Genomic DNA, 14015 nt, shown 5'->3' with positions numbered 1-14015 from the left:
ATATGGGTATATCTACTTAATGAAACATAAGTCTGAAACTTTTGAAAAGTTCAAAGAATTTCAGAGTGAAGTTGAATATCATCATAATCTGATCATGGAGGAGAATATTTGAGTTACGAGTTTGGTGTACATTTGAAAAAATGCGGAATAGTTTCGCAACTCACGCCAGCCGGAACACCACAACGTAATGGTGCGATCTATGATGTCTCTTACTGATTTACCGCTATCGTTTTGGGGATATGCTTTAGAGACGGCCGCATTCACGTTAAATAGGGCACCATCGAAATCCGTTGAGACGACGCCTTATGAACTGTGGTTTGGTAAGAAATCAAAGTTGTCGTTTCTGAAAGTTTGGGGCTGCGATGCTTATGTGAAAAAGCTTCAACCTGATAAGCTCGAACCCAAATCGGAGAAATGTGTCTTCATAGGATACCCAAAGGAGACTATTGGGTACACCTTCTATCACAGTTCCAAAGGCAAGACTTTTGTTGCTAAATTCGAAAACATTCTAGAGGAGTTTCTATCGAAAGAAGTGAGTGGGAGGAAAGTAGAACTTGATGAGGTAACTATACCTGCTCCCTTATTGGAAAGTAGTTCATCGCAGAAACCGGTTTCTGTGACACCTACACCAATTAGTCAGGAAGTTAATGATGATGATCATGAAACTTCAGATCAAGTTGTTATTGAGCCTCGTAGATCAACCAGAGTAAGATCCGCACCAGAGTGGTACGGTAATCCTGTTCTGGAAGTCATGTTACTAGACCATGATGCAATGGTGAGCCCAGATTCCGCAAAATGGCTTGAGGCCATGAAATCTGAGATGGAATCCATGTATGAGAACAAAGTATGGACTTTGGTTGACTTGCCCGATGATCGGCAAGCAATTGAGAATAAATGGATCTTCAAGAAGAAGACTTACGCTGACGGTAATGTTACTGTCTACAAAGCTCGACTTGTTGCGAAAGGTTTTCGACAAGTTCAAGGGATTGACTACGATGAGACCTTCTCACCCGTAGCGATGCTTAAGCCTGTCCGAATCATGTTAGCGATTGCCGCATTTTATGATTATGAAATTTGGCAAATGGATGTCAAAACTGCATTCCTGAATGGATTTCTGGAAGAAGAGTTGTATATGATGCAACCGGAAAGTTTTGTCGATCCAAAGGGAGCTAACAAAGTGTGCAAGCTCCAGCGATCCATTTATGGACTGGTGCAAGCCTCTCCCAGTTGGAATAAACGCTTTGATAGTGTGATCAAAGCATTTGGTTTTGTACAGACTTTTGGAGAAGCCTGTATTTACAAGAAAGTGAGTGGGAGCTCTGTAGCATTTCTAATATTATATGTGGATGACATATTGTTGATTGGAAATGATATAGAATTTCTAGATAGCATAAAGGGATACTTGAATAAGAGTTTTCAATGAAAGACCTCGGTGAAGCTGCTTACATATTGGGCATCTAGATCTATAGAGATAGATCAAGACGCTTAATTGGACTTTCACAAAGCACATACCTTGACAAAGTTTTGAAGAAGATCAAAATGGATCAAGCAAAAAAAGGGTTCTTGCCTGTGTTACAAGGTGTGAAGTTGAGTAAGACTCAATGCCCGACCACTGCAGAAGATAGAGAGAAAATAAAAGATGTTCCCTATGCTTCAGCCATAGGCTCTATCATGTATGCAATGTTGTGTACCAGACCTGATGTGTACCTTGCTATAAATCTAGCAGGGAGGTACCAAAGTAATCCAGGAGTGGATCACTGGACAATGGTCAAGAACATCCTGAAATACCTGAAAAGGACTAAGGATATGTTTCTCGTTTATGTAGGTGACAAAGAGCTCATCGTAAATGGTTACGTTGATGCAAGCTTTGACACTGATCCGGACATTTCTAAATCGCAAACCGGATACGTGTTTACATTGAACGGTGGAGCTGTTACTTGGTGCAGTTCTAAACAAAGCGTCGTAGCGGGATCTACGTGTGAAGCGGAGTACATAGCTGCTTCGGAAGCAGCAAACAAAGGAGTCTGGATGAAGGAGTTCATATCTGATCTAGGTGTCATACCTAGTGCATCAGGTCCAATGAAAATCTTTTGTGACAATACTGGAGCAATAGCCTTGGCGAAGGAATCCAGATTTCACAAGAGAATCAAGCACATCAAGAGACGCTTCAATTCCATCCGGGATCTAGTCCAGGTGGGAGACATGGAAATTTGCAAGATACATACGGATCTGAATGTTGCAGACCCGTTGACTAAACCTCTTCCACGAGCAAAACATGATCAGCACCAAGGCTCCATGGATGTTAGAATCATTACTGTGTAATCTAGATTATTGACTCTAGTGCAAGTGGGAGACTGAAGGAAATATGCCCTAGAGGCAATAATAAAGTTATTATTTATTTCCTTATATCATGATAAATGTTTATTATTCATGCTAGAATTGTATTAACCGGAAACATAATACATGGACAAACAGAGTGTCACTAGTATGCCTCTACTTGACTAGCTTGTTGATCAAAGATGGTTATGTTTCCTAGCCATAGACATGAGTTGCCATTTGATTAACAGGATCACATCATTAGGACAATGATGTGATTGACATGACCCATTTCGTTAGCTTAGCACACGATCGTTTAGTATGTTGCTATTGCTTTCTTACTGACTTATACATGTTCCTATGACTATGAGATTATGCAACTCCCGTTTACCGGAGGAACACTTTGTGTGCTACCAAACGTCACAACGTAACTAGGTGATTATAAAGGAGCTCTACAGGTGTCTCCAAAGGTACATGTTGGGTTGGCATATTTCGAGATTAGGATTTGTCACTCCGATTGTCGGAGATGTATCTCTGGGCCCTCTCGGTAATGCACATCACTTAAGCCTTGCAAGCATTGCAACTAATGAGTTAGTTGCGGGATTATCTATTATGGAACGAGTAAAGAGACTTGCCGGTAACGAGATTGAACTAGGTATTGAGATACCGACGATCGAATCTCGGGCAAGTAACATACCGATGACAAAGGGAACAACGTATGTTGTTATGCGGTCTGGCCGATAAAGATCTTCGTAGAATATGTGGGAGCCAATATGAGCATCCAGGTTCTGCTATTGGTTATTGACCCGAGACGTGTCTCGGTCATGTCTACATAGTTCTCGAACCCGTAGGGTCCGCACACTTAACGTTTCGATGACAGTTATATTATGAGTTTGTATGTTTTGATGTACCAAAGGTTGTTCAGAGTCCTGGATGTGATCACGGACATGACGAGGAGTCTCGAAATGGTTGGATTTTACCGGAGTATCGGGAGGTTACCGGAACCCCCCGGGAACTTAATGGGCCTTAGTGGGCCTAGGTGGAAGAGAGGAGAGGAGGCAAGGGCTGGGCCGCGCGCCCCTCCCCCCTAGTCCGAATAGGACAAGGAGAGGGGGGGCTCCCCCCCTTCCTTCCTTCTCCTCCACTCCTTCCCCCTCCCAAGTCCTAATCCAACTAGGAAAGGGGGGGAGTCCTACTCCCGGTGGGAGGAGTAGGACTCCTCCGGCGCGCCTCCTCCCTAGGTCGGCCGCACCCCCCCCCCTTGCTCCTTTATATACGGGGGCAGGGGCACCCCATAGACAAAACAATAGATCAAGTTGATCTTTTAGCCGTGTGCGGTGCCCCCCTCCACCATAGTCCACCTCGATAATACTATAGCGGTGCTTAGGCGAAGCCCTGCATCGGTAGAACATCAACATCGTCACCACGCCGTCGTGCTGACGAAACTCTCCCTCAACACTCGGCTGGATTTGAGTTCGAGGGACGTCATCGGGCTGAATGTGTGCTGAACTCGGAGGTGTCGTGCGTTCTGTACTTGATCGGTCGGATCATGAAGACGTACGACTACATCAACCGCATTGTGCTAACGCTTTCGGTCTACGAGGGTACGTAGACAACACTCTCCCCTCTCATTGCTATGCATCACCATGATCTTGCGTGTGCGTAGGAATTTTTTTTAATTACTACGTTCCCTAACACTTTGTTCGTGATGAACCGGCACTAAAGGCCCTTACCAACCGGCACTACAGCCTGATTCTGCAGTAGTGCCTTTCAAATATCTTGGGGTTCCCGTGCATTTTAAAAAGCTTAGAAGCGAAGATATTCAGCCAATAATTTACAGGATCATCAAGATTATTGTTGGCTGGCTATGGAGACACCTCTCTTATAGAGGCAAACTGATTCTACTTACTACCTATATTGCTAGCATACCTACCTACGTTATGTCCATAATGAAATTTCCTAAATGGGCTATTGATATGATCTCCTCCCAAATATCTCATTTCTTTTGGGGCAATGTGGGAGAGGTCCATAAATATCACTTAGCTAACTGGGGCCTTGTGTCAAGGAAAAGAGAGATTGGTGGTTTGGGGGTACCCAATCTTAGAGAATTTAGTATGTCTCATCTTGCCTCATGGGGAAAGAGATTCTCTGATGGCAGAGATAGTGATTGGAAGAAAATTATTTGCTTCAAATATGCTACTAACAAACCTAACATTCTCTATGCCAAACCTGCCCTGGGCTCTCCTTTTTCGAAGAGCATTTCCTGGGCTTTTGCTGCAGCAAAAACTTTCTATAAATGGGTTCCTAGGAATGGGGAGAATATTGCCTTCTGGCATGATAATTGGATTGGGAATTGTTCCTTAAAAACTGCTTTCTGGGATTTGTTTGACATCTATCAACAACAAGAGTCTAATCTAGCCCAGGTTTGGGATAAGATGTGTGGATGAGGACACCATTTCCAGATGGTTTGTCCTTCTTGACTTAGTCAAACAAACCTCACTTTCTGACAGGTCAGATCGTCCCATTTGGATGATGGAACCTTCTCGTCAATATTCTGTTAAATCCTTTTATGAAATAATTAATTTTGGTGGGATTTCTTCTTACATAAAAGATGTCATTTGGAAAATTAAAAGTCCCCCAAATATTCATGTTTTTCTTTGGCTGATGTTTTATAACAAGAGCCTAACTAGAGATAACCTAGACAAACATAGACATGTTGAAGATATGACATGTGTTTTTGTAGTGAACTGGAAACAATACAACACCTATTTTTTTACTGTATTGTTGCTAAACATATATGGGCTATTACTATTGAATGCTTTAACATTTCAGTCCCGGTTTCTTTCGTATCATTGTCTTCCTTCTGGAAGAGGAAAAAAATTGTGAAGCTCTCAATACTGCTACTTCTGCTACCTTGTGGAGCTTATGGATTTTGTGCAATGATTTTGTCTTTCGGGGGAGAAGATGGCGAAGTACACGTTGTCTTTTGGATCTGATGGGGGTGATGATCAGATAATGGAAAATACTACGTATCAAGGTCCAGGGTGCTCTTCTTCTCCAATGCTTAAGGCTTTTGGATCGTCGAAGAGGGGAATTGATTAGGATTGCCTGGAGTAACTAGGAGAAGGATTTGGACTGAAGCGGGTGATCATGTGATGAACTTTGATCTTTTTCTATATGCACCTCCTTTTAGTCCCCTTCCTTCAATCAAAAACCAAAAGACCCTCCCTTCTTTGGACAAAGTGTAATAGGGTAGTTTCATTTGAGAACCATGTTTGTTCGATCTGTGGCAGCTACTCTGGTTGTCGCCGAGCGCTGCTAAATAGTCTAAGTGCTTGTGCGGGTTTGCCTTGGATTTAATAAAGTTGGGGCGGGGGGAATCCCCTTTGGTCTTAAAAAGAGAGATAAACAGCTCAGCTAACACAACCGAACAGGAACATGCACAAAATGCATCTCAATTGGGGTTGAGGGGAAGGGGCGGGAGGAGAGCAGGTTGCACGCACCAGTTGAGCCCGAGGTCATGGAGGAGGACCTGCGTGAGCTCACGCATGGCGGCGAAGTCAACAGACGGGCGGCCTCCCGCAGACACGGTGGCGAAGGGGGCGAAGGAGGGGTAGAGCGACGCCATCGCCGTGAAGTACGACGCCGCCCGGCGCCGATTGCAAGGGGTACTACGATCTCAGAGCCACCCTCACGTGCTTCTCCCTCCTCTGTCCTCGTCTGCACCTCGATGCCATCCCCTTCCTCACCCTCCTTTGCAACCATCATGGCGGCCAAGTAGAACGCTAAGGCGAGAAGGTTTGGGAGAGAATCGGATCTGAGGTTCCTTCTCCAGTGGCCGACGCCGGAGGAGTTGGGGCGGCGGCGGCGTCAACCCTAGCCACCCATCGTGGGAAGGTAAAACGAGGAAAGGGAGGTTGGTGTATGCGATTTTTGAGAGAGAAACGAGAAGTGGCGAAGCAAGCGGTGGGCCATGTTTTTCCCATACAATTTTTTTCACCTCAACACAGTAAAAGTAACACGTGGGTTGCGCGAGAGCGCCCAGCTCCCGCAGCTTATTGTGATTGATATCAGGGGATTATGAGTGAATTCAGCAACATCTTTTTTTGAAATATCCAGCAATCGCTGGCTTTTCATATCATTAGCAGAAATCAGTGGGAAATACAAAGGTGTGTTGGAAGGTCCTAAGACCAGTACAGAAAGATTACGACAAGCTCAGCTTCGGTCTAGGCTTTGCTGACCGAAAAAAGTGGAAAAAACAATGGCCTATATCTCATGGCGGATCCCAGAAGGGTCTCTCCAAGCATGCTGCGCCCGCCTGTCGCCAAAGTTGCACTGAATTTTCGATGGCCTTGGCGATGTCCCTTGCTGCTGGGTGCTTGCCTCTGAAAATACAGCTGTTCCACTCTTTCCATATCTCCCAGCATGTCAAAAGCATGATCGTGCTGGCGCCCTTCCGTTTGGCCGGCGGGGTCTTGCTGATCATCCGTTGCATGATCATAGTAGAGTTGGAATTTTGCCATGAGTGATGTGGAGCTAGCTGACGGCATCCTTCTCTTGATCCTACCAGGCCCCAGACCTCAAGCGTTGTTTGGCATGACCAGAGCAAGTGGTGGGTCGACTCCAGGTTGTGGACACAAAACTGGCAGAAATAGTTGTTTGGCCAACCGCGCCGCTGGAGACGATCATTTGTCCAGAGGCGATCTTTTAGTAACAGCCAAGCAAAGAATTTGATGTTTCCTGGTGCCCATGTTTTCCAAACGAGCTCATCCAAAGCTGATAGGATCCGTCCCTAGAACTGCATGGCATAGGCTGACTTTGATGTGTATTTGCCTGTTGCCTCGTGGTTCCATCGAATTGTATCCCTCTCTCCCTCCCGGAGCTCCGGTGCAGCGGCGATGATCAAGCGGTTGAGCTGGACGAACTGCTGCAGCAGCGGATGTGTGTCTCCATGTCTCAGGTCTTCAGTCCAAGTGTCATTTCTAAGAGCTTCTCGAATTGTCCTGTTTTTGCGCTTGGAGCGGTTGAGGAGGGCTGGGTAGGCAGTGGCCAGCGTGATTGGGTCAATCCAAGAGGAGTGCCAGAACAGGGCTGTTGAACCATCCCCAATTGTTACCGTCGTCGCAACCGCAAACAGAGCTTTGTCTTCCTCATTGCATGGTGGAGTCGTGCCCACCCATGGGCAGTCCGGATCAGCCCAGGAGATTCAGAGCCATCGTAGTCGCAAGGCACGGCTGAAGCGGTCCAGGTCCGGGATGCCCAGGCCCCCTGGAGGTTGGCGCACACACCACGGGCCAGCTTCCTTTGCAGTTGGCCCCCGTCAGCTCGTCATCCTGTTTCCATAGGAACCGGCGTCTGCACTTGTCAATTTCTTTCAGTAGCTTCTTTGGAACTTTTAGCACAGTGAGCGCAAAAGTTGGCATGGTGCTGAGAACACTTCGAACCAGCACTCTCCTACTTGCAATGGGAAGTAGCTTGCCCTTCCAGCCAGCCAACCTGGCTTTGATTCTATCTAGGATGAACTGTAGGTTTGCCAGCCTCAGCCGGGTGATGGTGATCGGGAGCCCAAGGTATGTAGTGGGAAACTGTCCTAGATTGCCTCCAAAATTGTGTAGCACTGTCGGCAGGTCAATATTCTCGCATCTAGTGGGGATGGCCGACGATTTTCAAGGGTTTATATGCAAGCCTGTTGATTTCCCGAAGTCTTGGAGGATGTCTAGGAGTGCATCTACCTCGTGTTGCACTGGGTTGGCGCGAAGATGACCGCGTCGTCAGCGTAGAGACTAATACGAAGTTTTAGTTCCCTTCCTGGTATAGGCGCAATTAGTTGCCGCTGGGTGGCCTCCCGTAGAATGTGATGCAGGGGGTCGATCGCTAGGATGAATAGAAACGGCGAAAGGGGGTCGCCTTGTCGCAGTCCTCGACGATGGAGGATTCGCCGGCCGGGGATGCCATTTAGCAGGAAGGACGATGATGAGGTAGAGAGCAGGAGGGCAATCCAATCTCTCCATCTAGCGCTAAAACCTAGCTTTTGCAGCAGCTCTAATATGTATTCCCATGATACATTGTCGAATGCCTTGGCGATGTCCAGTTTTAGGAGCAGGGCCGGGGTTTTCTTTCTATGGAGTGCCTTGACACAATTCTGGACGTAGAGGAAACTATCGTGGATACACTTGGTCCGGAGAAAGGCCGATTGCGCTGGGGAGACTAGCGTATGGATCACCATGGCCGGTCGCATTGAGAGCACCTTTGCAATAAGCTTGGCGATGGAGTGGATTAGGCTGATGGGTTGAAAATCCGCAATGGAGGAGGCCCCATCCTTCTTTGGGATCAAGGCCACCAGGGCCGTGTTGATGGAGGCAAATTTTGTACCAACTAGGTTGTAGAATTGGCTGAAAGCTGCCATGATGTCATCCTTGATGACAGTCCAGTAGCTTCTGAAGAAAATGCCCGAGAAGCCATCCGGTCCTGGTGAACGCTCAGCTGGAGAGGATTTGATCGCGAGCCATACTTCTTCTTCGGTGAAAGGGTTATCTAGGCCACCCCCTTGCAGGTGAGGTAGGTCGAGGGAGTTCCAGTGGATGGTGGTGTCTCGACGGGCCGACGTCCCCAGCAAGGAGTTAAAATGATCATGGATCAGTGCTTCATCATCCTCCTGAGATGTGATCACACCTGTAGGCCCATGTAGGGTGTGGATGAACTTCTTCCTATTTCTAGAGTTGATCTTTGCCTATCCCTAGCCTCGTAGATGATGTTGAAATCGCCATTGATCAACCACGCTTCGCCAGGTGGGGGCGCTACGCTGGTAATCTCGGCGAGGAAGTCATCCTTCTGTGCTTCGTCAGCAGGCCCATAGACCGTGGTCAACCAGTAGGAAGTCGCGGAGTTTGCAAGCGTTACTCTGGCGGTGATTGAGAATTGACCTATAGCTTGAGATTGGATGGAGACAAGAGTGGAGTTCCAAAAGATTACAATCCCTCCACGCGTCCCCATCGCTGGGAGGACGACACAATCATCAAGCCTTGCACCTCCTACCTCTCTAGCTAGGGCCGCCAACCAGCAATCTATCTTAGTCTCCTGAAGGCACAGGATTGCAAGCTTGTGTGTGTTGGCAGTGTCGCAAATGACTGCACGGCGCGCCGGTGTGTTTAGGCCTCGGAAATTCCAACTCATGACGGGGTAGTGAGTGTCATTCATGGGTAAACCAATAGTCACTCATCATGCTAACTATAGAGAGGCAGAATCGGCCATTTTGTCGACGACTGTCACTTGTTGAAAGGAAATACAGGTACACATCCGGACTGTCCTGGGGTTGCCGGCGGCCACCAATAGGCCCAAAACCCCGCCGGTAAACAACTATCCTCCTACCCAATCTACGGTTACAGCAATCTTGACACATGAAGGAAACTACGCTACTCCAGCACCATGTTGGTCGTCGTCGACGAGGAGAGCTACGGGAGGCAACTAACATGGAGTAACAGAGGGCCCCGGGGCCTCATCTACGTGGTCGTTGACGCCAGCGATTGCCTTGAGCGCTCTGGGGTCGAGGCGGGTGAGCTTTGCTATGGCGGCAATGTCGGAGTCCGTCAGCGGTTCGTCGAAGCGGCGAATGAGGGCCTCCGCTGCCTGGGCCGTCATCTTCTCTTTTGGGCCAAGGATCCCAAGCCCGTGCATCGGCCGCAGCGTCGCCCTCTGGGAGACTGGCACCGGGGATGGATTGCTGGCTTGCCTAAGGCTCTGCCGAGTCGGCTTGGGCACCACCCTGGTCTTGAGGGGCGTCTTGTCTCTGGTCGGCTGTCGGCCGATCACCGCTTGGGGCAAGGGCGCGAAGAGGGGCGACACAGCGTCTGCGGCATCGCCCTGGAGCTGCATCTCTGTGACCTTCTGGGTGACTTCTCCTAACTGCATCGCATGCGTGGCCGCCGCCTGGGGGTGTGGCGTGCTAGGGAGAGAGAAGGTCCTAGGTCCAGGGAGTCACTGATGTCCCCCCCTTCGTCAGCATCGAAGGCGAGCGGCTTGGCCAGCTTGGAGGCTATCATCTGGTCGATCACCGGAGCCTGGGCGTCGGCGCGGGGAGACGGGGGAGGCAGGGTGTCTTGGGCGCCCTCAAAGAACTCGGCCACCGGGTCTGCGCCAGGGGACGGTGTAGTGCGCTTGGCGAGCTGGCGAGGCGGGGCGAGGAGAGAGACGCCGCTGCTTGTGCCTTCACAATCGTGGAGTCGCCTGCTCGATGTGGTCTCCTTTCCCTTCAGCTTTGACGGGCGCGTCGAAACCGCACGTGTTGCCGGTTCCTTGCTCTTGCCGGGGGCGTGGGGCAGTGTCTTGTCGCTGCACATGTGTCTTCCGCGTGGCGCACCTTGCCGATGGCGGGAGATCGTGGTCCGGCTGTGCTGCCTTTCCTTGGCCGGGGGGGAGGAGCATTTGCCCGTCCCAGGCCGAGGAGGGTGTCCTTCCAGGTGCGTCACTGGTATCTTGGGTCGTCGCTGTCGCGGTCGCGATCGTGGAGGCCACGCGGGGCTGCGGGCGCATGGTAGGCGCAGGCGCAATCGCCGGCCTGCCGTCCTCCACCCGCACAGTCCACACGCCCGGCTCGGTGCGGGGGTAGGGGCGCTCGTCAGGCTCGTCGTCTTCCGAGGGGATGCCACTCGGCGGGGAACATGAGGATCGCGGTGAGAGCGGTGTCCAGTCCTCGACACGGTCCAAATGAAGGAGGAGGTCAAATTGCAGCAGCTCGGGCGGAGGAGCCACCGCGCGGCTCGGAGGGGAGTGGCCCAGCATCTCGTCGATACGGCCCGCCCCCCTGGCGTGCTTCCAAATGGTGCGCCTGGTGGGGATATGGGCGGTGTCCCAGCACCAGACCCAGCAGGCGAAGAGCTTGGTGTCGACACGCTTGTGCGTCCGGCTGTCCAAGCGGTCGACGATCACCTTGTCACAGATGGCTTCCCCCGCCCCCTCGAGCGTCCAGAGGTTCATGGGGAGCTTCTCGATGACCACACGCACATGTAGCATCCACTTGAGGCGAATAGCATGCGCGTCCTCTCGCCAGGGCTCAAGCAGGAAGGGCACGCCATCCACCGACAGCAAGCCCTGCCGCACAGCGAGATCCTTGTGCGCCGGCATGGTGAAGAAGACGAAGAAGTCCTCGGGGTCGTGGTTGGTGACGTGCAGAAGGTGCGGTGGGGTCTTGAACTCCTTCTCGAGCGCGCGGCCAATGGACAGCGGACTAGCGGCATGCGCCGTGGTGCCCACCGCCGTGACGACCACGGCATGCTGGAGGAGCAGGAACGTCTGGTGCTCGATGGCAGGCGAGGACGCGATGACCTTGTGGCTGTTGCGGGGGCGGCGGTTGTGGTCGATGAGGGGTGCAGGCTCCATGGCGAGGCGCTCGTCGACCGGACAGGCCGGCCGCAGGGTCGGGGACGGCGGGAAGATCAGGCGCTCGCGGACCGGACGGTGCTGGGCGCACGGACGCATGCCCTGCTTGCGCGCAGCCTTGTTGCAGGGATTTGCAGGGCAGTCACGGCCGTAGTGGCCTTGGAGTTTACAGATAATGCAGCGCAATGGGTCGCGGCAGTCGATTCTACGATGCTCAGAACTAAGGCAGCGAAAGCAGAGGCCTTTGAATCTACTTAAAAAGGCCTCCCTGCCCTTTGGGGAGAGACGGTCGGGGATGGAGCGTCGGCGTCGGTGGCTCTGGAGCTGGCTGGAGCCCATCGGATCTCTACTGGCCCTCCTGTTTTTGCGGGATTGATGGAGCGTCCAGACCTCTTCATTATCTTCGCTAGCCGGAAATGGCAAGGAGGAATCACATACCACAATGGACTTGATACGGGGGCGCTCGAGCGGAGGTGGCGCGTGCCCGCCCTTCGGTCCAAAGCCAGCCTCGGGGTCGCAGGCGACAGATCCGCGAGGGAAGCAGGGAGGGCTCCTCGGACCGCGCGGCGAAGGGGGCGACGGGGTCGCCGGCACCTGGGACGGACCGCTGGTCGGGGAATGGATCTCCCCCTTTTATGGAGAGCTCCATTCAAGGCTTCCCGCAGGCGAAGCTGGATCCCGCACCGGGGTGGAGCAGCGCGGCCTGGCCTCCGCGGAGACCCGGGCGGGCGGCGAGCGCAGTAAAGGCGCCTCGGATTTTGGGTGGCCGCCGCGGCCAGCGGCGCGGGGAGCGGAGGGGCTCAGAGGAAAAAGAGATCCTTACAAAGAATTTCGCTACACTATTTCAGCAACATCTGGCATCTTTGCAGGATCTCTCACGCCCAATTAAATTCTAAGGATGTCATTTGTCTCTGTAACATTGCATATCAATTTCATGTCCTGCCCCAATCAACGACCATATTTCAGCAAAGCCATCTCGATGCAAATAATTCTCAAGTACCCCTGTAGCCCTCACCCACACAGAGTACAATTTGAAGAAAAACCCTGCCTCTGGTGTCCATTTGGTAATCTTCACCCTTGAGACCAAAGTGAGGGTAATAAATAATCACTCATTTCCTCCAGCCTTTGAGCAGAATCAAATTTCACTCTGAAAACCTTCTGTCCATGTTCTTTTGCAGCCCACTCCCTTCTTTTGAGTGCATGGAATCTATTTCTCCTTCCCCCATTATATCCAATCCTCAAGTTTATTTAGGCCCTTGTGTAGTTATTTTCCTCCCTGTCAGCCCAACCAACAGCTACAGAGCAATTGTTGTGCAACCAACCAGATTTGCTCTCACTGCCCGTCATTTTCTCCGAAACAAAAGTAATTTCTCTGCCGTGGTTGATGCGAAAAATAAGTTAGAATCCTTCACAAAGTGCACTGGCTTTAAACATCTTTAGCAATGGGCTGTTACTTTCCCACTGCTTGATTGCCACTGCCCGACACTGATTTGAGACAGGTGACTGGTCCTGCTATGTTTACAATTTTCACAAGTGCTGTTTATAATTCACACAAAAATTAGAGACAGGCTGGGAAATGAAACAAGAATTAAGCATTATAACAACTGGCATTGGAGATGCAAATCACAGATAGCACACATAATTTCAAACTGAAAGTGCATACAGGGCACTACAGCATGTCTGATACCAGGATAAAAAACATTCAGCCATGACTAAAGACATCAGGTTATATAAGCAATCAACAGACGATGAGCTCAAAGGTCTATTTCTTTCTGCCCTAAACTTCTTGTCACTCTTCGCAGACTGTGGTCTATTTCTTCCTGCCACTCTTCGCAGACTGTGGCTTGGGGATGATGACGAGGTCCTTCAGGATATACAAATGCGGGTGGGTTTCGAAATCCTCAAACTCCGGTATCTCAGTGCCAAGAGTTTCAGCGAAGTTGCAAAGGGACTTCTGAACCCGTTTGAGCTCTTTCGTGTACCATTCCATCACCTCACGGCCTTCCAATTTAAGGCACGTTATCCTAACAAAATGCAGAAACATTTAGTTCCTCTCCAGCAAAAAACTTAAGATACAATCTGTTTAGAGCAAACTTTAAGATACAATCTTAATAAAAAGCAAAAACATTTAATTCCTCTCCAGCAAAAAAAACTTAAGATACAATCTGTTTGGAGCAAACTTTAAGAAACAATCTTAATAAAAAGTAGAAACATTTAGTTCCTCTCCAGCAAAAAAACTTAATATACAATCTGTTTGGAGCAAACTTTAAGATACAATCTTAGTAAAAAAGCAGAAACATTTAGTCCTCCACAGCTGCCCTAAG

General features: G+C 50.0%; 1 protein-coding gene across 10 annotated transcripts in view; it reads right to left on the bottom strand.

The window, feature by feature from the left end:
• Window positions 1-14015, bottom strand: part of LOC125514911 (uncharacterized) — a 35605-nt gene that overhangs the window by 14413 nt on the left and 7177 nt on the right. For 6 of the 10 annotated variants that reach the window (XM_087528760.1, XM_087528758.1, XM_087528761.1 and 3 more), the window contains one exon: window positions 2265-13715. The exons of 2 other annotated variants lie outside the window; for them this stretch is intronic. In XM_087528760.1, the coding sequence (XP_087384886.1) occupies window positions 10522-12030 (1509 nt within the window). In that variant the 5' untranslated portion in view covers window positions 12031-13715 and the 3' untranslated portion in view covers window positions 2265-10521. Of the gene's footprint in view, window positions 1-2264; window positions 13716-14015 lie in introns of those variants that run through there. 2 more of the 10 variants (XM_087528756.1, XM_087528759.1) reach the window with 1 other exon arrangement.

This window comes from Triticum urartu, chromosome 6A (genome assembly GCF_056163025.1).
Source record: "Triticum urartu cultivar PI428250 chromosome 6A, HENAU_Tu73, whole genome shotgun sequence".
NCBI classification, from domain to species: Eukaryota; Viridiplantae; Streptophyta; class Magnoliopsida; order Poales; family Poaceae; genus Triticum; species Triticum urartu.
This window is presented reverse-complemented; position numbering and strand designations above follow the sequence as displayed.